General features: G+C 36.4%; 2 protein-coding genes across 3 annotated transcripts; one reads left to right on the plus strand and one right to left on the minus strand.

The window, feature by feature from the left end:
- Positions 1-2,302: 2,302 nt before the first annotated feature.
- On the plus strand, positions 2,303-5,637 carry LOC127180689 (uncharacterized). Of its 2 annotated transcripts, XM_051134912.1 has the most exons (5): positions 2,303-2,437; positions 2,521-2,620; positions 2,702-2,781; positions 2,873-2,983; positions 5,107-5,637. In XM_051134912.1, exons 1-5 carry the CDS (start codon positions 2,308-2,310, stop codon positions 5,208-5,210), a joined length of 525 nt encoding a protein of 174 aa, XP_050990869.1. In that variant the 5' UTR covers positions 2,303-2,307; the 3' UTR covers positions 5,211-5,637. The 2 variants fall into 2 exon arrangements, with proteins under 2 accessions (XP_050990869.1, XP_050990861.1); XM_051134904.1 differs by having other exon boundaries at positions 2,521-2,781.
- Positions 5,638-6,584: 947 nt separating this feature from the next.
- On the minus strand, positions 6,585-26,124 carry mknk2a (MAPK interacting serine/threonine kinase 2a). The gene is made up of 14 exons (XM_051134892.1): positions 25,985-26,124; positions 25,433-25,608; positions 25,261-25,348; positions 24,947-25,048; positions 24,220-24,317; positions 18,787-18,866; positions 17,866-17,939; positions 17,530-17,634; positions 17,384-17,439; positions 16,310-16,405; positions 11,925-12,119; positions 9,299-9,463; positions 9,135-9,175; positions 6,585-8,800 (listed from the first exon to the last, which is right to left on the minus strand). The coding sequence occupies exons 2-14, from the start codon at positions 25,481-25,483 to the stop codon at positions 8,512-8,514; spliced, it is 1,440 nt and encodes a 479-aa protein (XP_050990849.1). The 5' UTR covers positions 25,484-25,608; positions 25,985-26,124; the 3' UTR covers positions 6,585-8,511.
- Positions 26,125-26,437: the final 313 nt, after the last annotated feature.

Genomic DNA, 26,437 nt, shown 5'->3' on the forward strand with positions numbered 1-26,437 from the left:
GCATATTAAAATGATTTCTGAAGGATCATGTGACTACACTTAAGATTGGAGTAATGGCTGCTAAAAATTCAGCTTTGGAAAATTGTAATTTTTTAATATAATAAAATAGAAAATAGTTTTTTAAAATCGTAATAATATTTCATAATATTACTGTTTTGCTGTATTTTTAATAAAATATACTACATTGGCGAGCATAAGATACTTTTCTTCTTCTTCTAAGATACTAATCTTTTCAAAACAAAATGTTTGAACTAATGAATATGGGCCATTCTACAGAGTTGGTTCAAAGTCAGAGATGGAAACATCTTGGGGAAAAAAAATCCCAAATTTTGTATCTATGCAAATTGTATAATATCTAAGGTACACATTTCTAGTAACTGTGCAGTTAATTCTCATATTGTATTTTCAGAAAGTTTTGGAATATTTGTCCTCTACCCAAATTTGTCACTGTAGTTTAATAAGAAGGGCTGTACTGACCTATTAAGATTTTGTTACATCTACCTTGATAATATCTTTTTTGCTATTTTATTAAAAAGTTTTTAGAGGTCAATAACAATTACAATTTGAACAATATTTCAAGTGTAATTCATGAGATTTGTTCTATTTTGTATCCAATCTTTCTTTGTAAAAGGCATAAAGTTGATTTCATACTGATTTCAAAGTTACATATTCATTAGTTTGAATATACACTGAACCAAACACTATCATAACATCTTAGTTGATAATACAGTATACATTATTTTTGACAAAACATCCCATTTCCCGTTTCGGTTGTGACTGTATTTTCAGCACACTGTAAAAAAAAAAACAATTTGTTGAGTCAACTTAAAATAATTTGTAACCTGGCTGCCTTAAAATTTTTAAGTTCAGTCAACTCAAAAAATTGAAATGTTAAATTATACTAAGTGAAAACTTAATCAAAGACTCAAGTATCTAAGTTGTTACATAGTACAACTTAACATTTCAAGTTGAATAAACTTATTTTAGTTGACTGAACTTAAAATTTTAAGGTAGCAGGGTAACAAATTATTTTAAGCTGACTCAACAAATTGTGGTTTTTATTTTTTTACAGTGTAGTGACAGTAAAATGTTTTAGTAGAAACCGCATCACACTACAGAATTTAAACTCACATACTAAAACACTATTAAAACATACTAAAATACAAAAAATTGGCATAACTGTACTAAAATTTTGTTTATTTCCCCCAAATAAAAGATTATGTGTTCCCTTTTGTCACTACCGAAACAATGATGACATGTTTTGATTGACTGTTTCAGTAGTGACAATTTTAGAGAATAACACCCAAAATAAACTGCCAAATGTTTCGGTTGTGACTGTTTCCGTCGTGACAATTTTAGATACTTTTGAGCCTACCTCAGATATGCTAATCAGCACATGGTTACCTAGCACAGTTCTGAACAGTGGTACACGTATAAAAACTAAATGTTATGGAATAACTCTCAAAAAAAGTGTGCTTCATTGCAGAAAAACGGTGTTCGGTAGTGACATTCCTGAAAGTTACACAGATTTTTCAGACTTTTGAACACATTTACCTTAAAATGATGGGGTCTATCTCTTCACACTTTGTAGCTATGAGAGAGAGGGACACAGGAATATTTCCTGATGTAGGGGTTTAGTTAAAAACAGTCTCTGCCAATGGACTAAAACATACACTCTTTCGGTAGTGACATGAAAAATGCGGGACACATTTTATTTCACAACGTTTAATGATTTTCACAAAAAATAGAATATGTAATATGTTGTTAAAAACAACAGTGGAGAAAAAAATCCAAAAATTTGTTTAAAATCATTTTCATAAGTTGAAATTTAGGGGTTAGAGTTCGGGACAGCCACCTCCCAATTGAAAGTACCCAATAATTGATGATTTTATATATATTAAGCTTACTGATATGTTAAATATTATTGTGGGTTTCAATGGATAATAGAAGGAAGTTAATAAACATCTAAGATTTGAATTCTTAAATGCTTTAAAATGAGCTTTTGGTTGTGGGACAGCAGTTTGCACCAGTTCTGTAGAATTGTCCATATAAATTTAGTCATGGCAATTGGTAGCAAGATTTTTTGACTGAATTATGAAGTTTGTGAAAGCTTATGAATAAAGGCAGAATGTGCAAAAATTACTGAGATGTTTTTTTTTTTTTTTTTTTACAGGTGATGTGACAGTTAGATGACCTTTTCATGCATGCTTCTAAAATATTTTCCATTTGAGGGATTTTTACTGCTTAACGTTATCTCATTGTTCATCACCTGATAAAACATGAAGCCACAGCTTGGGTAAATTGTTCATGACATGTGAGTTCCTGCCTCTCTGCAGAGTCTATTTCTACTCAGCTCTCAATGGTTGGTCACATTTCGGTTCAAGCATGTGCTTTCTGAAATTCATTTTGCTGCTGTTGATTTCATCACATACGAGTGGTAAGTAAAAAACAAAAGGTACAAAGGCTCTTTTTTACTCAGATGTATTTGGAGAGATACATGACTGTCATTGTTTCTTTTAGGTGGCTGTCAGCCCAGCATCAGTGTAACTGGAGGACCAAACATTTGCACTGGTCATAAATTTACCATCACATGTCAGTTTGATTGTGATGGATCAACAAAGTGTGTAAAACTGGTGAAAGAAGGAAAAACTAAGCATACTCTAGAGTCTTCGAATAACAGTGTATCTGTATACATTGACAGTGCAAATAAGAATCATTCAGGAATATACAGTTGCCAAACAGATAATGGTTCAATGAGCAGGGCTTATGTATCAGTGGATGGTAAGTGCAAAAAAACTCTAGGCTTTTTTATAAATATTCAATTTCTGAACATTTCATAACATAACAAATTGTGTGTTTGTGTGTGATTCAGACAACTGTAGTTTTTCTTCAACTTACACATCAGAAAACGTACACACTGTAAATACAACGTCATCCTCGCTGATTAATACCACACACCAAGGTTCTACACAACCACAATCAAGTAAGTTTCTCCATTAACTCCATTTAATACATCAAGATAATATTTCTGAGACTTAATATACAGAATTTACATTATTGAAATAAATTCTTAAAGCAGCATTTATGCCAAAAGAAAGGTTCAAACAAAAATGAAAATTTGCTGAAAATCTACTCATCCTCAAGCCATCCAAAATGTAGATGAGTTTGGTTCTTTAGGGGAACACATTGGGAAAAATGTAGCATTAAATGACTTGCTCACCAATGGACCTTCTGCAGTGAATGGGTGCCGTCAGAATGAGAGTCCAAACAGCTGATAAAAACATCACAATAATCCACAAGTAATCCACATGACTGCAGTTCATCAAAAGCAGCATGTTTGTAAGAAACAAATCCATCATTAAGACATTTTAAATGGTCATTTCTGGCCACAATATGACTCGTTTTACTCAACAAAGCTATATGGATAAAGGACTTGTATGAAGTTAAAATGTCTTGATGGATTTGTTTCTTACAAACACATACACTGTAAAAAACAATTTGTTGAGTCAACTTAAAATAATTTGTAACCTGGCTGCCTTAAAATTTTAAGTTCAGTCAACTCAAAAAAAATGTATTCAACTTGAAATGTTAAATTATACTAAGTGACAACTTTGATATTTGAGTTGAATTAACTTAAAATTTTAAGGCAGCTGGGTTACTTACCCATCTGTTAAGTTTAGCAAACACAAATATCTAAGCTGTTACATAGTCCAACTTAACATTTCAAGTTGACTAAACTTATTTTAGTTGACTGAACTTAAAATTTGTTGTGTGACGTTACTGATGGATAGGAGTTGTATGGATTACTTGTGGATTATTGTGTTTTTATCAGCTTGTTGGACTCTCATTCTGACGGCACCCATTCAGTGCAGAGTATGCACTGGTGAGCAAGTGATTTAAAGCTGTTGGTTTATTGGCTTTGTTCAGTAACACAAGTGGTACAAAGCAATCTGCAGAATGACCAAATAACAAATTACAAACTTTTGTTGACAGTTGCAAAACAGTATCATTTAACTTTTCTGTTATCGTGCTAAGAAATTGCTCCGATTTGATACATAAGTGACTCTGGACAACAAAACCAGTCTTAAGCAGCACTGGTATATTTGTAGCAATAGCCAAAAATACATTGTATGTTTCAAAAGTATTGATTTTTCTTTTACACTAAAAAGTCCACTTCCAAAATAAAGATTCACATATAATGTACTCACCCCGTTGTCATCCAAGATGTTAATGTCTTTCCTTCTTTAATCGTAAAGAAATTATGTTTTTTGAGGAAAACATTTCAGCATTTTTCTTCATATAATGGACTTATATGGTGCCCCAAATTTTGAACTTCCAAAATGCAGTTTAAATGCAGCTTCAAACATCCCAAATGCGGTTGTAAACGATCCCAGCCGTGGAAGAAGGGTCTTATCTAGCAAAACGATCAGTTATTTTCATAAACAATATTCAATTTAAATACTTTTTATTCTCAAAAGTAAAGATCATGTTCCATGAAGATATTTTGTAAATTATCTACAATAAAACTAAATAAATATATCAAAACTTAATTTTTGATTAGTAATATGCATTGCTATTTCATTTGGATAACTTTAAATGTTATTTTCTCAATATTTAGATTTTAAATGCACCCTCAGATTCCAGATTTTTAAATAGTTGCATCTCCAAATATTGTCCTGTCCTAACAAACCGTATATTAATGGAAATCTTATTTACGCAGCTTTCAGATGATGTATAAATCTCAATTTAATGGTTTTGTGGTACAGGTTTTGTGGTCACACATAATAACCATTAGAAAAATATTGCGAATTACATTACAACACCATAAAGTTTTTATGGTCCCACAGTGAATTATAATAGATAAAATAAATTAACTGAATATTGATAGCACAATTTGTACCAAAAAGTTAGAAAGTTCTGCAACAGTTGTCCCTTTTTCTTGATAATTTCAATTTAATAATTTCAATTTCATAACATATCATGTAGTTTATAAAAACGTATGTATTATTTAGCTAGTGAATGAACTGTGAATCTAAGAGCTACAACTTTAGCTGTAATGTGTTTGATGTTACTGAATGTGTGTGTGTTTTTCTCTGTCTTCGTAAGGGTCCTTGGAGCCAGTGCTGATATGTTACATGCTGTTCAAGGCAGGGGTTTTTCTCATCGGATCAGTAACTGCAGTACTAATAACTGTCTGCAAGAAGCACTGAAAAACAACCTGAACTTCTGTCATGTAAATTACAAACTATGCTTCTGATAAATCATGTTCTCCATGCATATTCAATATTCTTCTCGGGCTGAATCTGTAAATGTCATATTAATGCTAGCTGCTCTGTGTTGTTCATAGTCTTATTCAAGCCTAATATCCGACGCTCTTGTGGATCTTGACCTTCTTTCTAAACTAGTTCTGGCTTTCTGAACAAGTAAAGACGATGATGTAAATTACAGTAGTTTGCTCACAGGTGCATTTTTGATCATATTCATATTGATCTGTTAATATTTGCTATTAGTATCTTAAGATTTGTTGTTGCTTTTTTGCTTTTTTCGTATATGTAATATATTGTTTTGTATGAGCCTTTGCCAAACATTTTCCAGCTGTCTAGAAGTTTTCAGGAAATAATAATAAAAAAAGTTGTAATTTTCTTGGCTATAAATGACAGAACAGCGAAATTAGCTGTTTAGTCACAATAATGACAGGATTTCAACACTTGGGGGAGCTCGTGTTTATTTTCAATCTTGCCGTTTCCTAACACAGCTGTGGTACACTGTTTATTCCTGTTCAAAAATCCTTTTTATTGTCAGTCATATTTATCAGATGTTTTTTTTTTTTTTACTTTTTTTTTAAAATATCAGTTATTCTGACACTCTTACGATATAATCAGGTAACGTTAAATGAAATTCTGCAGTATAAAACACCTTTAATTTAGGCTTATGAGGAAAAATATATGAAAAATGTAATATACTACAATAGTAATTTAAGAATCATCATGATATATTAAATTAGGCCAGTATATTTTCTTTCATTTATCCATCAGTAAATAAACCCATGTGCGCTGTTATTCAGAAACGTTATCTCAGCGTGTTTGTCTAGGTGAAGGTTTTGCTGATATGCAGTCACTAAGTATTTACATGTGCAAGTATGTGACCTGCATGCTCTTAATTTATGTGAACTACATGTTATGGGATAAGGAAACGTTTACCAAAGCTGTGACATGAGTATCTTATCCAAAGATAAATGACAAAAGTAAAAATTACGTCCAAGTGCGTTTACGTGAGGTTCAGTGATTTTAGAGACAAATGAGCACAAGCAGTTTGTGAATAAAATGTTTACTTCATTTAAAAAAAAAAAAAAAAAAAAAAAAAAAAAAAAAAAAAAAAAAAAAAAACTCTAAATCTTTCTTTCCATTTATATTTATATGAAATATGGGAAAAGCTGATCATTAAAGAGGTTCTCTCTTAATACAAGTTAACTGAACTTTGGTGGCAGACTGTTTGTTATCATAATAATAATAACAATAATAAATTCCCTGAGTTAAGGTAGTCAATTATGAGCATTTTTACAAGAAAACTGTAACCACTGTTAGTTGAACAATTTTCCATGTTCTTTATTTTGGCCCCCCTGGGTCAGATTGAGAAACAAAAACAGTACATCCACATGAAAATACAAGATGAACATGAAAGCTACACCGCTGGTCCCTAAAATAAGTGTAGACTAGTAATTTTCATGTGTGAGGGGGTTCAAAAATGAAAATGCAATGGCAAGAAAAAATAAAAACAAAAACAATGAGGCCTTTCTCAGAAAGAAAGACAAAACTCAGCATATTCCAAGGTGGTTTCCATCAGAAAAAGAGGAATCAACTGTATATGCATTTAAAACAAAACTCTTACAAGAGACCAAAGGGAAAAAAACAAAAACAAAAACACAATAATGACAGGCTTTGCTTCACTCAGAGCGAGTAGGAGCACTTGGTTTTGTGCCTGGTTGATCTGCATATTTGCTGGTGACACTGTACGAGAAAAACTTTGAGGAAACGTTAAAGTGTCTACATTTATCTTGGAAAAAGAAATTGCAGAACAACAGTAACAATGAGCTGTCGGTCTATGTATCAGCTATGTGTCACAGAGGACCCCCCCTTACCAAAAAAAAAAAAAAAAAAAAAAAAAACAAAGAAAAAAAAGGGGGGAATCCTCGCAGTCTCTCAGACAAGTTTAACATCCTTAAATTTTTAAAAACAAACACTAAAAAAGGAAGATGAAAATCTCCCTTTCGAACACAAAAGAAATAAATTAAAAGAAAAGAGGGCGGGGGGACAAAATAATATAGCAGCTTGGCACATTGGTATGTCTGGAGGTTTCTTGAGTATCCTAGCTTCACCTTCTCCTCAGATATCTATCTGAAAGTACAAAATGGAGGCTAACAGAGGACTTAAGGTCTTTTCATGGAATAATCACCTTTATTCATACAGTGAATAGAGTCATTGACAGAGCCCGTGTGTTCACGAAACGTTCAATGACTAACTGAATGAATGGTGAAAATGGAGTTGGGCGTGAAAATGGTAGAGACTTTCAGAATTCGCTGCAGAAATGCACCTGAAATGGCAGTTTATGAAAACCCCCATGGCACCGCATGGCATTTCAGGTCAAAAGGGGAGGAAACATGAGGAAATGAAAAGGAGAGGAAATCTGATTATGCAACCAATTCCCGTTTTCCTGAGAGGCCAAGTACAAAACTTGTGCTGCATTGCTCCGTCTCCCTGAAAAAGGCTAAACTTTCCAGTGCGAGGACAAGCGGATATGTAAAACAATGACCAAATGAGTCTTTCTGCTTTAAAATCTGCTTTGGTTTCTCATTCACAAAAAGATCCTGAGGTTTCTGCTGAGATAAGTGTTAACACAATGGAGTGAAATTGGTAAATAAGGTCTTTGATGAATAAATTCAGACTAGAGAAACCCCACACAACATGGCTGCAATTTCTACCCTGGATAACTTGAAATATAAATCATTTGCCACTTAAGTCCCAGCAACAGTTACATATTCTCAATCTGCCATTAATATCATTTTGTGAGTGACTGAAGGAGAAATAAGTCTGAAAGATTGCATAAGTACAAATGATTCTGCTGCTGGGGGTCCCATGCGAGCTCAAAAGGCAAACAAGAGTTTTCCTGATGCTTAGAAATTAAATGGCTTACGTGGGGTCCAGCTTTAGACGAATAAACTCAATCCTTTAGTTCCTTTGGTTTTGCGTAAACATTGTTATATTGACAGATTCCCAGGACGCTCGGACGTCAACAAGTCTATTTTTCAGCCACAACAAGCTTTTTACCCAATCAAAACTATGTTTGCGGGGCCTTTGAGGTGCTTTAAGTGCTACAAACATGAAAGTCCTTCTCACAGGAGCTTAGCGCCCACAAAGTAAGCAGGCAGAGAGGTCAGAGGTCAAAACAATGCCCAGTTGAAGACTCCAATAGAGGTCATCAGGGGAGAGCGGAGGCTGAAGGACGTGGTAGAGATCAGGCACAGTCGCCCACAATCACAAGTGGGGCAAGGAGCTGGCGTAGTTCAGCAGCGCACACCGGCCCTCGGTGTTGGCTGCTTGCGGTCTTCCTGCGGCAGGCCAGCTTGGACCTGGAGGAAGGAGACAGCAGCATGGAGCCACAGCTGGAGGAGAGGAGTAGTGGGGAGGAGAGCTCCTTTTCTAGTTGCTGCTGCTGTTCCTCGCTCTCTTCTCTCTCAGACAGCTGCCGGTTCATGGCTACGGCCTGCCCCGCAAAGAACGTCAGGTCCTGAGCGCTACCACCCCTGGAGAAAGAACATAGAAGGTCAGGATAGTCTGCTATTTATGGTCAAAACTATTGCTGCTGGAATTTATGAGTGCATCACTAGGCCCTTAATATACACTTGAAACTAAACTGAAGAACAAACTAGCATTGCATAATTTTGAACATCAGGGTAAAATGAGGTTCATGCGGTTCAAATGTTTACTCTGGCTGGTAAACAACTTTGAACTAGAGTACCACTGCTCTGGCAGTTACGCAATCGCTTTTGTGCCCTCAGTTGTTTTAAACATCAAGCAAAGAATGAAAAATATCTTTGCTGTGAGATTATCAGTGCATTTAGCATGCAATATACTCACCTCTGATGTAATATGGATGCAGAAACAGCATTGGGTGCACACTAAGGTGAAGAACAACAGAAATGGGTCACAAAACCTGATTCGCTGTCCAAGAAAATAATTAAATGACTAAAAAAATAAAGTCTCAGAAGTCCTAGAGATGGAAGGGAAGGGAATGGACATACCCCCTTGACCCAAGGGTGCTGCAGAACTTGGGCGGCACTGAGGCGGTCTTTGGCGTCCCGCACCAACAGTTTGGTGATGAGGTCTTTGGCTGCAGGAGAGATGTGTGCCCAGTCCTTCTCAGGAAACTCGTATTTGCCTTCCTGAATACTGTCAAACAGCATGCTCTGTGGACGCATTGGGATGAATGGTATTAAACATCAGTTTGTAGTAGTAGTAGTAACATCACAAGCTCAAGCCTAAGTTTTTTTTTTTGTTTAAATTGACAAACGCATGTAAACTGTGTGACAACACAACCCAAAAGCCCTTATTGTGAATCCCTGACTATAGCCTTACTCAGAGTGGTCATTAGAGAAATGTGTTTTATAGACGTACTTTATGATTTTATTCCCGTCTGAACCTACCAAGTCTTTGTTTTCCCCCCCCTCACATAATAGGGGTGCAACGATAAATCTATTCGATTCAAATTTCCGAATGCATCGCGATTCTCTCTGGAATCGATTCTGAGCTTTAACAGCAGATAATAAAGCAATAAGCCCCAACCAGCTGTGGTTTACAGTGAATTTATAACAGCTAAGGGGCATTGTTAGGCCCGACGCAAAGCGGAACTCCCTTAGCTGTTATAAATTCACTGTAAACTATGGCTTCACAGGGTTATTGCTTTTAGAAAATGGTTATTCCATATACATAGTAAGGTTTCACAAAATAAAAAAGCAAATAAAGTGTAATGTTATTAATAAAAACATTACTCTTCCGCCAAACAACGTAATGCAAAGCAACACACAAATGTAAACAAAGGTGTGGGATTGTAGAGTAATTTACAACAGCTTTGCACGCAGCTCAACCAATCAGAATCGAGGACCGGAACTATCAGTTTATAATCTAGTTTTTAACTGCATACTCAAATGCTCATGAAGAGCACTTGTGGGACACGAGACAAACTAAATAATCAAATTACACTTCAAATAAATTTTTCCCAAAGATGGTTTCTGTCATTTAGTTTTAGTTCTGATGCTAGAAAAATGGGGCGTGGTCTCATGATTGTGACCTTGCAATTGGGTCTGCGGGAGTTCGGAGGGATTTTGATACTGCGGCTCCACCTCACAACACTATGCATACTCTAGCTCCAAACGAATCTCTACTGCGCAGACTCGGGCTCAAAATCACAGCGGCCATACTGAGATGCTCTGGCTTTACTTTCCTATAGTGGAAGGAAGTGGAAACGCATCGTCCATCTTTTTTACAGTCTATGGTTCAGCAGAGTAATGTGTTTAAATGCACCTCAGCTTTTATGCTTTTATGATGCGTGATTAATGTAAATACAGCCCACTGTGAACACTCTTGTAACTCTCTTTCGAACTTTATGAATGATTATTTTAGGTTCAAGTGGGGGTGTATGCGTGTAAGGAACTGGAAGCAAGCAGAGCACGCCTGTTTCTAAGGCCCTATTTACACTAGTTTTTTTGTTAACTGTTTAAAAATGAAAATAATCCTAGTCTTCACTGCCGTTTGCACAGCGTTTCAGAAACGGTCGCAGTCTACACAACGCAACTGAAAACGCATGTCACATGACCATTCATGGAGGTACAACCATAGATATGTATAGGTAAATGCCCCATTATTCAGATGGCGGACGAGTCTACGTGCTTGAAGCTGTCAAATGGGGAATCTACCAATATATATCTGGGTACAACAATAAGCATGGTGTTACTGTTTACACGGCCATCAAGGATACGCAGAGCGAATATGGGCAGCCACGCCATTGTTTTTTTTTTTTTTTTTAAAAACGGTCTCAGTTTTCGTCCATTTATGCTGAAACGCAACTCTGGAGTTTTAAAACTAAAATGGGGTCTGCAGCATTTTCAAAATCTTCTGTTTTCCAGGGTCCAAATGCAAGAGCAGTGGAAACGACAGGCGTAACCGCAGCAAAAGTTATGCATTTTAAAAACGAAAAGTGTAAACGCAGCCTAAAGCACGCAGCGCCATTTGCGGTTTAAAACTAAGCTCAGAAGCAATTCCTGGGAGAACTGCAATGCATTTCAGAAAGGAAAAAGGAAAAAGGTAAAAGAAGAAAAAAAAAATTAGTTTTCGCAGAATCAATCCATGAATTAACTGATTGATTTCAGAAGGAAACAATGTATTAAGTGCCAGGGGGTGAAAACTTTTTGAATTTGAAAATCAGGGTAAATTTAACTTATTTTGTCTTCTTTGTCTTCCATCTTTGGGCAAAATAAGAAAAGTCTTCATTCTGTTCAAAAGTTTAAAATGTATGTACTTTTATGAAAATTGAACTTGGTTGTTGTAGTTGACGTCGCAGTCTATGACCACACGCAATGCACATATACAGAGCATTTGATCTCTGCAACACCCAGATGTACAAAACAGACCCTCCCACCTCTGTAATAAACATGATCTTATCTCATGATGAATTGATATGCGTTAATCACAGACATCAGGTGATAAGACCTGTAACCCAAACGTCGTTTACAAAATTAGTCCCATCTAAATAGGGGTTATGAAACCAGATGGCTAGACCAAATCATTCCTGCTACGATTCCATGGAAAGTTTTAAACTTTCACTACTTTCGATACTGAAAACTACATATCGTGCCCAAATGTGTGATGTACCTGACAGGCTTGGCATGGTTCTCCCCAGTCCCAACCACAGTCTGTTCCACAGCGACCCACAAAGGGCGGGTACCCACTCAGCATGATGTACAGGATGACGCCAAGGCTCCACAGGTCACAGCGTTTGTCGTAAATGCTAGCTTCTTCATTAAAAGCCTCCACCACTTCAGGTGCCATGTATTCAGCTGAGCCACACTGTAGGGAAAAAACAAAAAACCTTAGTACATGCTGTAAAAGTCCTCGGACATGCGAGGAAAAGTCCACAAATCTCCCACATGGGTTTTAAATGCCACTAGTGGGTAGAAGAGAGAGGAACCATCCTGGTTTCACTTCATGCTTTCTACATACATACTGAATGCCATTTGTATTTCTCTTGATCGGACAAGTTCAAATGGACGATAAATTACAAGTTAAAGCCTATCAGAACTACCAGCACTCCCTCGGCTTGGCCTCTCCTGTTTGTTTTCACCTGTGAGGCATTATCAAGTTCATTGTTTGAGTTAAGCTAGGGTGGCCTGATCCGATTCAGACCTGGACGCGTCAGCGGACAACTGTTCCAGCAGGGCCCACAGGCTGCTGCTGCTGTCTGCACTGCGTCATGTGAAAACTAGGCCAAAAGGTTGCTGCTCAGGGGGGAAAAAAGAAAAAGGATTTAAGCCGCTCTACACCGGCTGGGGATAAACAAGTCCCAACCCTGTTCGAGTGTTACATAACATCCACATACGAATGGACATCTGAAATGGTGCACTAATACTTAATGCAACAAAAACACTCACTGGGAGCAAACCGAGGAGGTTAGCATTTTAGTGGGACACAAATGAACGGTTATTTTTATTTTTATAGAAGTGCAGCAGTCTGGTAAAAGATCGTTACACAACTACTGTATGAGTCACTGATGCAAACGGAGGAAGCTGTAAACGTTACGTCAATGTTTCTGTGCAGGCCGACGGAGAGGAGACTATACGTCCTCAGATGACATTCCAAAAAAAAAAAAAAAAAAAAAAAAGCCAGGACTGCCATCTTTCTGACCCTGACAAATCTATGCCCAAGCCTCAGTAACCTCGCAAGCACACGGCACGTTCCCTCAAACAGTCAGAGCTGTGTTAATGTGTCAGGGGCATCGCTTTCAAGGAAACGCGATAACTCCCAAAAATAGTGCGTGCCGTGATAAAACATTGCTGTGTGGTTTTACCGTAAAAGGCCTTTGTAATCTGAAGTAAGAGCTCTTGGCTAACCAATCAAAGCTAATAAAAGATTACCTGATTGTGGGAGCACAGCTGGAACTCTTTCCCTAGACGCATAACTACAGTTCTTGTCCCACATAGGGAAAAGTAGTACACTGTGATTCAACAAATCACAGACAGTCCAGCAATGATCTCCAATTGTCAGTTTACTGGCCGGCTGGTTTTGCTTTCAGCATGACTGGGCTCTTACATAACGCTTCTCTGTGCAGGAGGAATCTTAGGAGCATGACACAAAGCAGTCTCTGTCGCTTATGAGCATCTCCACCCACTTCTTCTCATCAATAAAAAGGAAAGAAATGTTTCCAGATTACATGCATGTTACAGAATAAGGATCAGCAAATAATTTGCTGGGCACAAGAGAGTAACGGTGCACAGATAAAAAGCAGCAATGTCTGAATGTCGATAAAGAAGTCATCTTGTTTATGTTGGTTACCTCAGCCACTGCGAGTCAGGCATTGCGTCAGTCTAAATAACTATGTTCACAGTTGGTTTATGAAGGGGAATGTTATCATGGCACGATAGGACTTTCACTCTAACAAAACCAGGGAGTTTCCCTGGTCACTATTCTAGCAAGTGAAACCACAGTTGTGGGTGAAAAATGCAACAGTATTCAAAGTGATAGTTCACCCAAAAGTGAAAACTACGTTATCCATTACTGGATGTTCAAAACCCAACAAAAGCATTTTGGTGTCATTTTTTTAAATGAGTATACGGCCAAATTAAATATGGTTGATCACAAAGAGAGCGTACCTCTTCAGAAGGCTTGCATTTAACTGATCAGGTCATTTAGATTACTATTAAAGCACTCATGAAATGAGAAAACAAATTTTCCTTGATCTTTTGACATTGAAGAGGTCTTTGTATGCTTAATACATCCAGTTTCATAACCCTGCACCTCGGCTCGTCCGGATCTGAGGTGCAGGGTGACATCACCAGAGCGCAGTCGTTTGCATAAACACTGCCTCCAGAGCAAGACATCGGCGAATAGTCTTCTCACCATAGGCTCCGCCCACTAGCATTTAGTTGCTTAATGGCTGATCACCTGACTACGCTGAATGTGAGTGTCGTGTTGCATCAAAAGCAAATAGAAATTAGTCACTGCCGATATCTTGTCTACACCAGATACAGTATACAAATGCACGTTGGCTTTCTGACACAGCCCACACGCTCGAGTCTGTCGTCAATCGGATCGTGTCTGAGGGTTGTTCAGAGCATTTTGTTTTGTAAACGAGGCACAGTGTCATTGGAGAGTTCACAAAGAAACATTTATTGAAAGAAAGAAAGTGGTACTAGATCTGACCGGAGCTGCATTACAAACTGTAAGTAAATGGTTTCATAATGCTTTGTCTAGAAATGATCGTTTTTCTTTCATGTTTTCAAAACATTCACATGCAATAGCATTAGCCAATCATAACAGTGGCCGATTACTGACAAGCCTTAAAAGGACACGCCCCTTAAAACAGGTCGTTTTAGACAGAGGGTCAGAATGAGGATTGAAAATAAATACTTTCCCCACATATGTTTTGTTTTCTTTTTGTGCAAAAAAATCTTAACGCAAGTAACCCTCAAAGAACATATATATATATTTTTATATATATGATCCCTTTAAAGGAGTAGTTCAGTTCCAGAACAAAAATCTACAGATATTTTACTTAATTTAGATGTTTAGAACATTTCAGGATATTTCTCCATGTAGACTTCTATGGTGCCTGCGAGTTTGAACTTCCAAAATGCAGCTTCAAAGGGCTCTAAATGGTCCCAGCCGAGATTAAAAAGTATATAAGTATATTTTTATTTTTATTTTTTTCTATCGATGGACCAATTGTTTCACTATGTAAGACTCTTCTTCCTCGGCTGGGATCATCTAGAGCCCTTTGAAGCTGCATTTAAACTGAATTTTGGAAGTTTAAACCCACAGGCACCATAGAAGTCAACTATATGGAGATAATTTCTGAAATGTTTTCCTCAAAAAAAAAACAATTTCTTTACGACTGAAGACAGAAAGACATGAACATCTTGGATGACAATGGGGTGACTACATCATCTGTAATTTTTTGTTCTGGAAGTGAAGTTTTTTAAGATGTCTTCATAAACTTTATGAACTTTTAATAGAAGATAATTTTCTCAGGTTTCATTATAAACTAACTTTGCACGTTTCGAAGATGAACAAATGTCTTATGGGTTTGGAATGGCATGACTGTTGGCAAGACAACTTTCATTTTTAGCCGAACTAAACCTTTAACCTGGTATCCCACAGAGGGAAAAGTCAATGCTTCAAATAAGTTGAAGATGAATGATGAAAAGCTAAAATGCCATGTAGAACTGTGCCAGGGATTTGTTCTCGAACATCCTGGTGTAGTTAAGATCAAATCAAAAAGGTAAATGTAAAGGTTTCACCATCCAAGTTCTGACCCACCCCCTTCCCGTCACAGAGGAAATTCAAGAAAAAGGAAAAAGTCTGTAGACATCAGAAAGAACGGACTAAAACCACAAACCTCTTGTAACCCAGTCTGCACACTTCAAAAGCGTCTGAAAACCCTAGGGTGTGGTGAGAAGATTGAGGTATGGGTGAAAGGAACTCAGTGAGGAAATTTGTTTATGCTCTCTGTACATGAAGGCATTCATATTGAAAGACCTTTGACTGTTCCCTTCAGACTCGGAGAGCTAATAAAACTATTGTGTTCCTTGATCTGTAATCTTGACAATTCTAATGACCCAAGGTAACACTTCATAACAAAACAGATGTTTAGCCCTCACAAAACTTAGTTACTGGAGGTGATCACTTGGAGGTTTATTGGCTGTGGCTTTAAAACAATATCCTTTATCTCTGCTGGCTAGTTTTAGTGGCTTGATTTATGTAACACCAAATTAAATGTAGGTGACCGTATGTCCATAATAGAAACAAATGTTAAAGAGTCTTTAATAACTTGATCCTTTCTGGGTGAAGTCACAACTCGCCTTCATCTTTCCCTTCTCCTGCAATCACCTGTCCTATAGGTCAGCCATTTTGTTTTTAACATTTTATTAATCAAAAATACTACAATCTGAAATCATTAGCCACCCTGCCGTCCAAAAAAAAAAAAAAAAAAAAAGGCATTTAAAAATCCATATCAATCAACCATTAATATGAGTGAAACTCACCGGAGTCAAGAGCTCAGGGGTGGAGATGGGAGAGCTGTCACTATTTAGTTTGATCCCGCTACCCAAATCAAAATCGCAGATTTTTACTGGAGAGATCTACAGAAAAGAAAAAAGAAATCCCATAAATGCTGCTGCAAATACACTTAAAGGAGAAGTCCACTTCCAAAACAGCAATTCACAAATAATTTACCCACTCCCTTGTCATCCAAGATGTTCATGTCTTTCTGTCTTGAGTTGTGAAGAAATTATGTTTTTTTGAGGAAAGCATTTCAGGATTTCTCTCCACATAATGGACTTCATTGGTGCCCCGATTTTGAACTTCCAAAATGTAGTTTAAATCCAAAGGGCTCTAAACGATCCCAGACAAGGAAGAAGGGTCTTATCTGGCGAAACGATCAGCCATTTATTTATTTATTTTTTTGAAAATAAAAATTGGTTTACTTTTTAAGCACAAAAGCTCATGCAGCACATGCACAACTGAATGAACGAGACGACTCGTTCTCCCGGAATCACATTAAAGATTCGTTCAAAATGAACGAATCGTTTGAGAACGTGCATCCCAGAGCCTGTGCTACACAAGCTTTTGTGCTTAAAAAGTATACAAATTTTTATTTTTTCGAAAACAACGACCAATCGTTTCGCTAGACAAGACCCTTCTTTCTCAGCTGGGAACATTTAGAGCCCTTTGAAGCTGCATTTAAACTGCATTTTTGGAAGTTCAAATTCGGGGCACCAATGAAGTCCATTATGTGGAGAAAAATCCTGAAATGCTTTCCTCAAAAACCATAATTTCTTTACGACTGAAGACAGAAAGACATGAACATCTTGGATGACAAGGGGGTGAGTAAATTATTTGGAAATTGTTGCTCTAGAAGTGAACTTCTCCTTTAAGAAGAGCAGCCATCGAGTATTCCTAAACAGACAACCGGGCCAATTCATGTTTGCACAAAAGCACAAAAAGCACATAAAATGTTACTGTACCCAACAGATTTGTCAAAAATCTGGTCAGAAATGCAGTGCATGTGTGTTCTCCTCAGATGTCTCATGTCTCCTCATATACAGAGAGAGACTCACCCTGTCACTATGTTCACAGAGGATGTTCTCTGGCTTTAGGTCTCGATGTGCCATCCCTATAACAAGACATAACGTACAATCATCTACACTGGTAATACACAGAGTACATGTTAACATTACAGCGTACTAACACCAAAGGTCCCAACCTTTGTTGTGTAGGAAGTCCAGAGCACTGGCGATGTCCTGCACCACTATGCTGGCTTCCTGTTCATTGAAATGTTGTCTTCTGTGTATGTGAGTCAAGATAGAACCTGGGAATACGAATGGATGCATGAAGACTTAGGATTATGGTTTCATTACAAAATTAATACACATACCAGCTCAAAGTTTATGGTAGCTAAGATTTTTTATGCGTGGCTGCATTTATTTGATCAAAAATACATTAAATACAATTTTGTAAAATATTGGTACATTTTAAAATTACTTTGTATTTTGTAAATAACTTTTGTATTTGAATACAGTATTAATTTAACACAACTTACCGCCTCTCAGTTTCTCAAAGACTAAATAAAATTTGTCCTCTTCCTCAAAGTATTCCACAAGTTCCAAAATGTTTCTGTGGTGAGAAAAGACATCAACATTAGCCATCAGCTATACACATGATATCTAAAATGAAGATTTTTCAATTAACCTTCAAGAGCTTCACATAAGTTGTTCCAAAACCTAGTAAGCGTTCTTGCGGTCTATTTAGGCAGCAGTCTAAGGAAGCATCCTGACAGACCCTGGGCCACAAAACCAGTCATAAGGGTCAATTTTTCCAAATTAAGATTCATATGTCACCTGAAAGCTAAATAAGCTTTCCACTGATATATGGTTTGTTTGGATAGGACATATGTGGCCAAGATACAGCTATATGAAAATCTGGAATCTGAGAGAGAATTTCCTTTAAAGTTGTCCAAATGAAGTTCTTAGCAATGCATATTACTAATCAAAAATTAGGTTGATACATTTACAGTAGTAAGTTTACAAAATATCTTCATGGAACATGATCTTTACTTAATATTCTAATGATTTCTGGCATAAAAGAAAAATCGTTAATTTTGACCTACACAATGTATTGTTGGCTACTGCTACAAACATACGCATGCCACTTATGACTGGTTTTGTGGTCCAGGGTCACGAGTGATTTAAATACGGTTTGCATTTAGCTAAGCTAACTGCATAATACTTCAAATCATAAAAATGCATAAATACTGGACAAATTAAACACTAATTATATCAGAGCACTTTTAAAATTAATACTATAGTTCAGAGTATTAAACGAAATTTCTCTTCCCTTTTCCACCATGTTGGATTTATTTTTGGCCACAATGCAGTGCATTTGTTGCAATGAACTTTGGGATTTTTGTGACCACTAGAGAGGTTTTGAACAGACCAATAGTGTCAGACAGGGATTCCCATACCTGTGGCCTTGGCACTGGTAGAGCATTTCTACCTCCCTGAAAACACGGCTCCGACTGTGGCCTGGCCTCTTCTCAATTATCTGCACAACAGTGAAACATAATATTAATGACCTAATACAAGCCCAAGGAAGGACACATTGTGTTCTGACCTTGAATTGCAGAACTCAGAGTCTGTTTTGACGGGCTCTTCTGCTACCTAGAGACAGCCCTTAAGGTAAACAAATGTGCAAAACTCTCAGACGTGTCCACGTCATCTTAGTATTCAGCTTGAGTCGACAGATCTGCGTGTCCCTTTGTGGATCACCCACACCCGGCGCGTGTGGGAGATTAGCAAGCACACAGATGACACGCCACTGCCTGCCTACAAAAGAACATCTCAGACCACTGATTCAGCAGGTCACCACATGGTCATCAGGCTTTACAAGCTGGCAGACTAGACAGACGATCAGGTTTCACAACATACAAGGCATCTAAACCATGTGTGCAGTACAAAATAGTGGCAGGTTCCTCACACCAGAAGAAGGGTTGACTAAATGACAAAGAAATTCTCTAACAGAACCAATGCCAACAGTTTTCTGGTTTTGTTTACTGGGTGCACAGTCATCGAAAGGACATCGACATCTGGGAATGTGGGGTACGGAAGTGAACCTAAATAGAATTTAACTAGCAGAACTTGTCTATTGAATCTTACACTGCTGTTCAAAATCTTGGGGTATGTAAGAGTCTGTTTTCCATATTTGAAAGGAATCTCTTATGCTCACCAAACCTGCATTTTTTAAATCAATAATACAGTGCGTACAGAAATTATGGAAGCCAGTTTCCATCACTGGGGGGGGAAAAAAAAAAAAAAAAAAAAAAAAAAAAAAAAAAAATTAGATCTTCTCTTCTTAGAATTGCGTAATATAAACTCACAATTGTGAGAAATTACGTCAAAAATATATAAAAATTGTGAGCTATAAAATCCAATTTTGAGCAAAAAAAACAAAAAACAAAAAAAACAACTGATATGTTCTCAGAATGGCGAGTTTTTGACTCGCAATTGCGACTGTATTGCAATTCTGAGATATAATTCAGTATTGTGATAAATAAGTTGCAATTCTGAAATATAAACTCACAATTCTGACTTTTTTCCCCCTCAGAATTGCGACTTTAAATCTCACAATTGTGATTTTAAAACATGTGAGTTAAGTCAGAATTATGAGATATAGACTCAATTCTGTGAGTATCTTTTCCCCCTCAAAATTTGACTTTATAACTCGCAACTGCAAGTTTCTCTCTCACAAAAAAAAAGTCAGAATTGTAAGATAAACCCACATTTTGCGAGAACAAGTCAGAATTATTCTCTTGCAATTATGACTCTCGCAATTGTGAGATTAGATCATGAAATTTCGAGAAAAAAAAAAAAAACAAAAAACAGAATTGTGACTTTATATCTCGCAATTCTGAGGGAAAAAAAAAAACAAAACAAATATAGTGGTGGAAACAGGCTTCTATAAGCAAAAGTGAAACATTACAATTTAAAATAAAGGTTTACCGTTTTAAACTTTCGTGCAATTCTGACTTTATAACTTGCAATTGCGGATTTATCACAAAATTCTAACTTTTTCCATGGAATTGCATGATATAAACCCACAATTCTGAGAAAAAAAAGCCGTCAGACTTGCAAGGAAAAACATTTCTCAGGACATTATTTCTCACAAGTTTATATCACGCAATTCTGAGGAAAAAAAGTCAGTATTGCGAGAAATAAAAGTCACAATTCTAAGATATAAACTCACAATCGCAATCAGAATTGCAACACTATATCTCACAATTGTGATTTTAGAACACACAATTGTGAGTTAAGTCAGAATTATGAGATTCCACTGTGAAATATTACAATTTAAAATAAAATGTGACTTCTGAAATTGCAGCAGCCGTTTCCCCAGTCCCATGATCCTTCAGAAATCATTAAAATATGCTGATTTTCTGCATGTTGAAATCAGTTAAAATTTTGGTGAAAACTAAATTTCTTAGAATGACATTTATTTTTAACATAAATGTAACATTATAAATATCTTCAATATATTTAATCAATTTAATGCATCCTTGCTGAACAAAATTGTACATTTTTCAAAACAAACAAACTTACTGACCCCAAACTTTTGTACAGTAGTGCAAGTTTCTAAAGGGCTCGGGCTTACAAAACATGTTGCCTCCCTTAATTCAATCCATGTGCTGGTTCATCTTCCATCTGTCCTTTTAACTGTACATAATAAAATCCATCTACCTTGGAATTAGACTATTATTCCACATAATTAATTTAGTGTCTATTCATTTTAATGTGCAGATGAGCATTTGTGCCACAGTATCCCAAAAGGTTAAGCATTAGCCAAACATTTTACCCTAATTACACAGTTTAGAACAAATGGGATGCAAATTACAAAAAAAAAAATAAAAATTCAACAGTCAAACTTCCTCCAGCTTTCAGAAGAGCACCTGCTCAAGACTCTTGGAATCTGACAATATTCCATGACATCAATGTGGAAAACCTGCTGTTTTCAATTTTGTTTTCCCTTTTGGAAAGTTACAAAACATTTGCTATGAAATGCCACATGAACATCCTGCACATGCTTCATTTAGCACCTATGGCTTCCTTTAAACATTACCATTCCATCTACTAGAGGTCAATAGATGTAGCGAGAGACGCCACACTGCCGTTTCAAAGATTACATGTCCTGCTACACAACATCAACAATCGAAAAGAGGAAGTTTCTCTGCTGAGCAGGCACTGTGGTCATTTATATTTTTGTTCCACAGCTGCAGCAGCACAGTAGCTGGAAGGCCATTGTTCCAGAGGAGTACACATAACACAACACCACATAACAAATAAAACAGCTTTTAAGAACCACTACCATGAATCAAAGCTAGCGTCCTGGTATTTCCTAATGAGGGCTGGAACACCGATACAGAGCCATCTGTCCCAGCCTAAACCCCCTTTTATTCTTATGTAACACTCTACACTGAAGGCAGGACACGTAACTAAGAGCCAAAGTTTGCTTCCCTCAATTCATATTTCTAGTGTGAAGCACTTGGAGTGCTCACTAATAAACAAATTGATACTCTAATATAATTTAAGAGAACAATGTCCTGCAGATGAAAGATAGATTTAGAGTTGTGTTTTAGAATCCACTCAAGTTTCCCCTCCTTCAGACTGCAAAATATAATTTCGATCAATCAGTCACACTTTTGTTGTAGCAGAAATAGCTACTAGGTTCTTTCTTTTAAGGGGCAACTGAAGGAATAAATAAAAATATTATAATACTACTCAAACACATAATATTGTATTTAGTGCTGGCAAATTGATTAATTCCGATTAATTGCATCCAAGAAAACTTTTACTTGGGATACGATTAATCGCAATTAATCGATTTAACAGCACTAATTGTTTTACATTTTAGTACATTTTATAATATATCAGACCACATCAGAATATTTGAACATAAATATTTTAAAAGTTTTTTTTTTTTTTTTTTTTTTTTTTGCTTGAGTTAAAGAGATCATTCAGCCAGAAAATTAAAATTCTGTCATTAATTACTCAACCTCATGTCGTTCCAAACCTATAAGACCTTCGTTCATCTTGGAACACAAATTAAGATATTTCTGATGAAATCTGAGAGCTTTCTGACCTTGCATAGACAGCTAGGGTCCTACCATGTTCAAGGCCCAGAAAGGTACCAAGAACATTGGTAAAATAGTCCATGTGACATCAGTGGTTCAACTGTAATTTTATGAAGCTACAAGAATACTTTTTGTGCGTCGTGGTGCTCTCAATAATGGTGGTAGACAGCAACTTGGGGGAGAAGAATTGTTGAATAAAGTTGTTATTTTAGTTTTTTTTGTGTGTGTATGTGTGTGCACAAAAAGTATTCTAAATTTAAAAAACTTCTTAATTTGTGTTCCCATGATGAACAAAGGTCATACGGGTTTGGAACGAGAGTAATTAATGAAAAAAAAAAAAACACATACATACATACATACATACATACATACATACATACATACATACATACATATATATATATATATATATATATATATATATATATACATATATATATATATATATATATATATATATATATATATATATATATATATATATATATATATATATATATATATATATTTTTCGGCTGAACTACCCTTTAAAATGTTTCAACATTTGTTTTTTTATTGTCCGTTTTTTTTTGTATTGAAATCAGAATGAGGCAGATAAGAATTTTTAAAGGATCTCTGGGTATTAAGACTTGTGTGCTTAATATAACGCAATTAATGTCTCTTACTAAAATATGTAGCAGAAAACCCGTAAAAGATTTACGTTATTTAAAAAAAATAAATAAATTTAAAAAATTTAAAAATCCACATCGTTTTATACATATTTTGGACTATGGGGGTTACGCCATTATTTTCATAATGTAAAATCATGGCACTTGGTGAGCTACAGGTGTTACCTGTTGCCATTTTTACCACTACACAACTAGGAAAATAAAATACTGATACGATGACCACATATGATGATTTTCCCCACAAGTCATCTAAACGCCTTTGGATATCAAGTGAAATCTGCGTTGAGAAACTCTTTAAGTGGCTGCGGCGTCATGACAAGCATCGGCATGTTTACAACCTGCCAGGAAGGCATCTAGCGTTTCTTGTCTCTGCCGTTTGTAAGCTCTTTCAGTAGCTATGGTCTACTAAAAGCCTCAAAGGCATCAGGGGAGAGAACAAAGACGCAGGTTTTTAGGAAGTTTTATTCATCCACAGGCATCTTCCCATTCTTTTCTCATCTTCTTATTGCTAGGAATAGCAGTGAAGATTAACAATAATATTGTGCCCCATTGTACAAAATATGTCCAAACGATGTGGATTTTTAAATTAACGCAAATCTTTTATGCGTTTTCTACAACATGTTTCGGTAACAGACATTGTTTAGGTTATATTAAGCCAAACTAGTCTTAATACCCGGGGTTCCATTTAAAATTATCCTTTTAATTTGCTACCTACTTTAAGCCTTTTATCTTCTCATTGGTTGAAGCACATTCTTTATGCATCACTAATTTTACAAAATTATGCTGTGATAATATAAAACTTGCTTAAAAGCGTCATGAGTGACGTCAAAAGATCAGCTCAAATCACATTGCTATCTGCTTATAATTAACACAATTACAGCAATTACAGGAAGCTCCAATTTAGCTACAGTCTGGGATTCTATAACAGCAAATTCAGAGCAATAATCATGTCAGGAGGGTATGACCTAAGAGCATATTTTGCTATTGCAACTGGAGTTTAACCTGAACATGGATAAGACACTGATTATTTGATAGGTATATGAGCACTGACAAGAGTTTGTTTGGCAATGTGCTGCTTTAACTACAAGAGGGTGCTGATACTTGCCTTTACTGCATATTCTTTATTGGTGATCAGATTGATGCAGGTCTGAACAACAGCATATGCACCTTCTCCAAGAATCTCATTTTGTAGTTTGTAAACATCTGTAAAAGAAAAAAAAAAAATAAATAAATAAATAATATATAGACACACATTTACAGTCTACAGACAATGAAGGGTCTTATCTAGCGAAACGATCGGTTATTTTCACTTAACAAAATACAATTTAAAAAGGTAAAACAGTGATATAGGGCGATTTTGAAGTTGAGGGTAAACATGAGATGGGAGTTTTTCGACATACCTTAACTGTCCTGAACCAAAAAGAAAAAAAAAAAAAAAAAAAAAAAAAAAAACACAGTCCAGGCAGAGTAAGACAAGACGAGCGTTTGACATTAAAAAGCATATAAAAAAAAAAATTAAAAAAATAAAAAAATATTGATTTGCTAGATAAGACCCTTCTTTCTCAGCTGGGATCGTTTACAATCACATTTGGGATCATTTGAAGCGGCATTTGAACTGCATTTTGAAAGTTCAAAACCGGGGCACCATATCAGTCCATTATATGGAGAAAAATGCTGAAATGTTTTCCTCAAAAAACAATTTCCTTACAACCGAAGAAAGAAAGACATGAACATTTTGGATGACAAGGGTGTGAGTACATTATATGTGAATCTTTGTTTTGGAAGTGGACTTCTCCTTTAAGCATTTACAGTAGACAAACAAATGTGCTTGCCTTCAAAACGTCCGGAGAAACTGTCTGTGGCTCTGCATCTTTTTTTCTTCTTATTTCTCTTCTTGGCATCAGGGATATCGATGGGCTGGCTGGATGGCATGGCTTTAAAAACACAAAAACAAAAAACAGTTAAGATAAACAATATGTGCCAAGACCATCACTCTAATCTGCTATGAACGTTGCCTAACAAAGCATGAGAGATAAGCAATATCTCTTCAAGAAGTATCTCACTAGGGTTTGCGTCAACCTCAGAGACTGATAATAACAGTCAATGTTAATGAAAAAAAAAAAAAAAAAAAGAAAAATAACTGTACCAGGCCTTGGCGAGCGGTCTAACTTGAAGGACGATTCAAGATGGGGTTCCGAATCTATGAATTCATCAGTCTTGAAAGGATTTTGCCCCTGGGAACAGGAGGTGTCAAAAATTAAAGTCACACTCATTTAGGGGATAAAACACTTTCTGGTAAATCAATAGTAGTTAGCAACCTTGAAGGAGCGATGGAATCCTGTGACCTCCGTGATTTTGTTTTGCACCATGTTTTCAAATGGTCAGATAATGATGTGCAGTTTGGTGCCTTAATCACAGTTCAACAGCTCCTTTCAATCAAATACTGATCACCTCTGATCTGATCACCTCAAGGTGGTCGTGCAACAGATGACTCCTGCTTACACAGAGAGACAGAAACAGCATCAATATGGCCCTGAACAGATGCTCTTCAGAGACTAAGAGAAGAGGAAAGATCATGTACAGACTTGGGTATTTTTTACACTGCAAGAGTCAACAAAATAAGTGAATTTAACATACAACAAACAAATAAAATTGCTTGCTATTAAATAGAAATACATCAACTGACAAGTCCTATTATGTAAGATTGTTAACAATCTGTTTAATAGTGTCAGTAGCTACTTTTAATCAAGATGACCAAATAACCTATCTCTGGGCTCCATGTGGTTGCAGCCAGAACGACTGGAGCTTTTTTCCTCCTAAAAAGAGCTTCAGCAATCATTTCGTAGGTAGTGGAAAGTGCTTCATCTTACCCCGTTACTAGCCGTGAGGCGCCAGCGTTCACGCCGTTGCTCCAACCCACCGTGTAATAGGTCACTACTCTGTGTTTGTCAATTGTAAACTGAAGTTGTGCGCACAGCGCATATATAAGGTCGTATCTCGCACTCCGCCCACTCAACATTCCGCATCCAATCAAAATGATTGCTTTGACACTCAGAATTAAAAACTCAGAACACTATTGGACATTTCAATTGCAGAGGCGGGGCATCCCGTTCCTAACGTCATCTATTCGGAATCAAAACCGGACAGACGCTTTAGTTACACTGGACTTGTTTATTGCTCCACCTGCTGGACAGTGGAGAAATTAATACAATTTTAAAATAAACACACTTCAGGAAACATATATAGCTATATAAAATACACTACCAGTCAAAAGTTTTTGAACAGTAATTTATTTTATCCAAAATACAGCAAAAGCAGTAATA

This window comes from Labeo rohita, chromosome 2 (assembly GCF_022985175.1).
Source record: "Labeo rohita strain BAU-BD-2019 chromosome 2, IGBB_LRoh.1.0, whole genome shotgun sequence".
Classification (NCBI taxonomy): domain Eukaryota; kingdom Metazoa; phylum Chordata; class Actinopteri; order Cypriniformes; family Cyprinidae; genus Labeo; species Labeo rohita.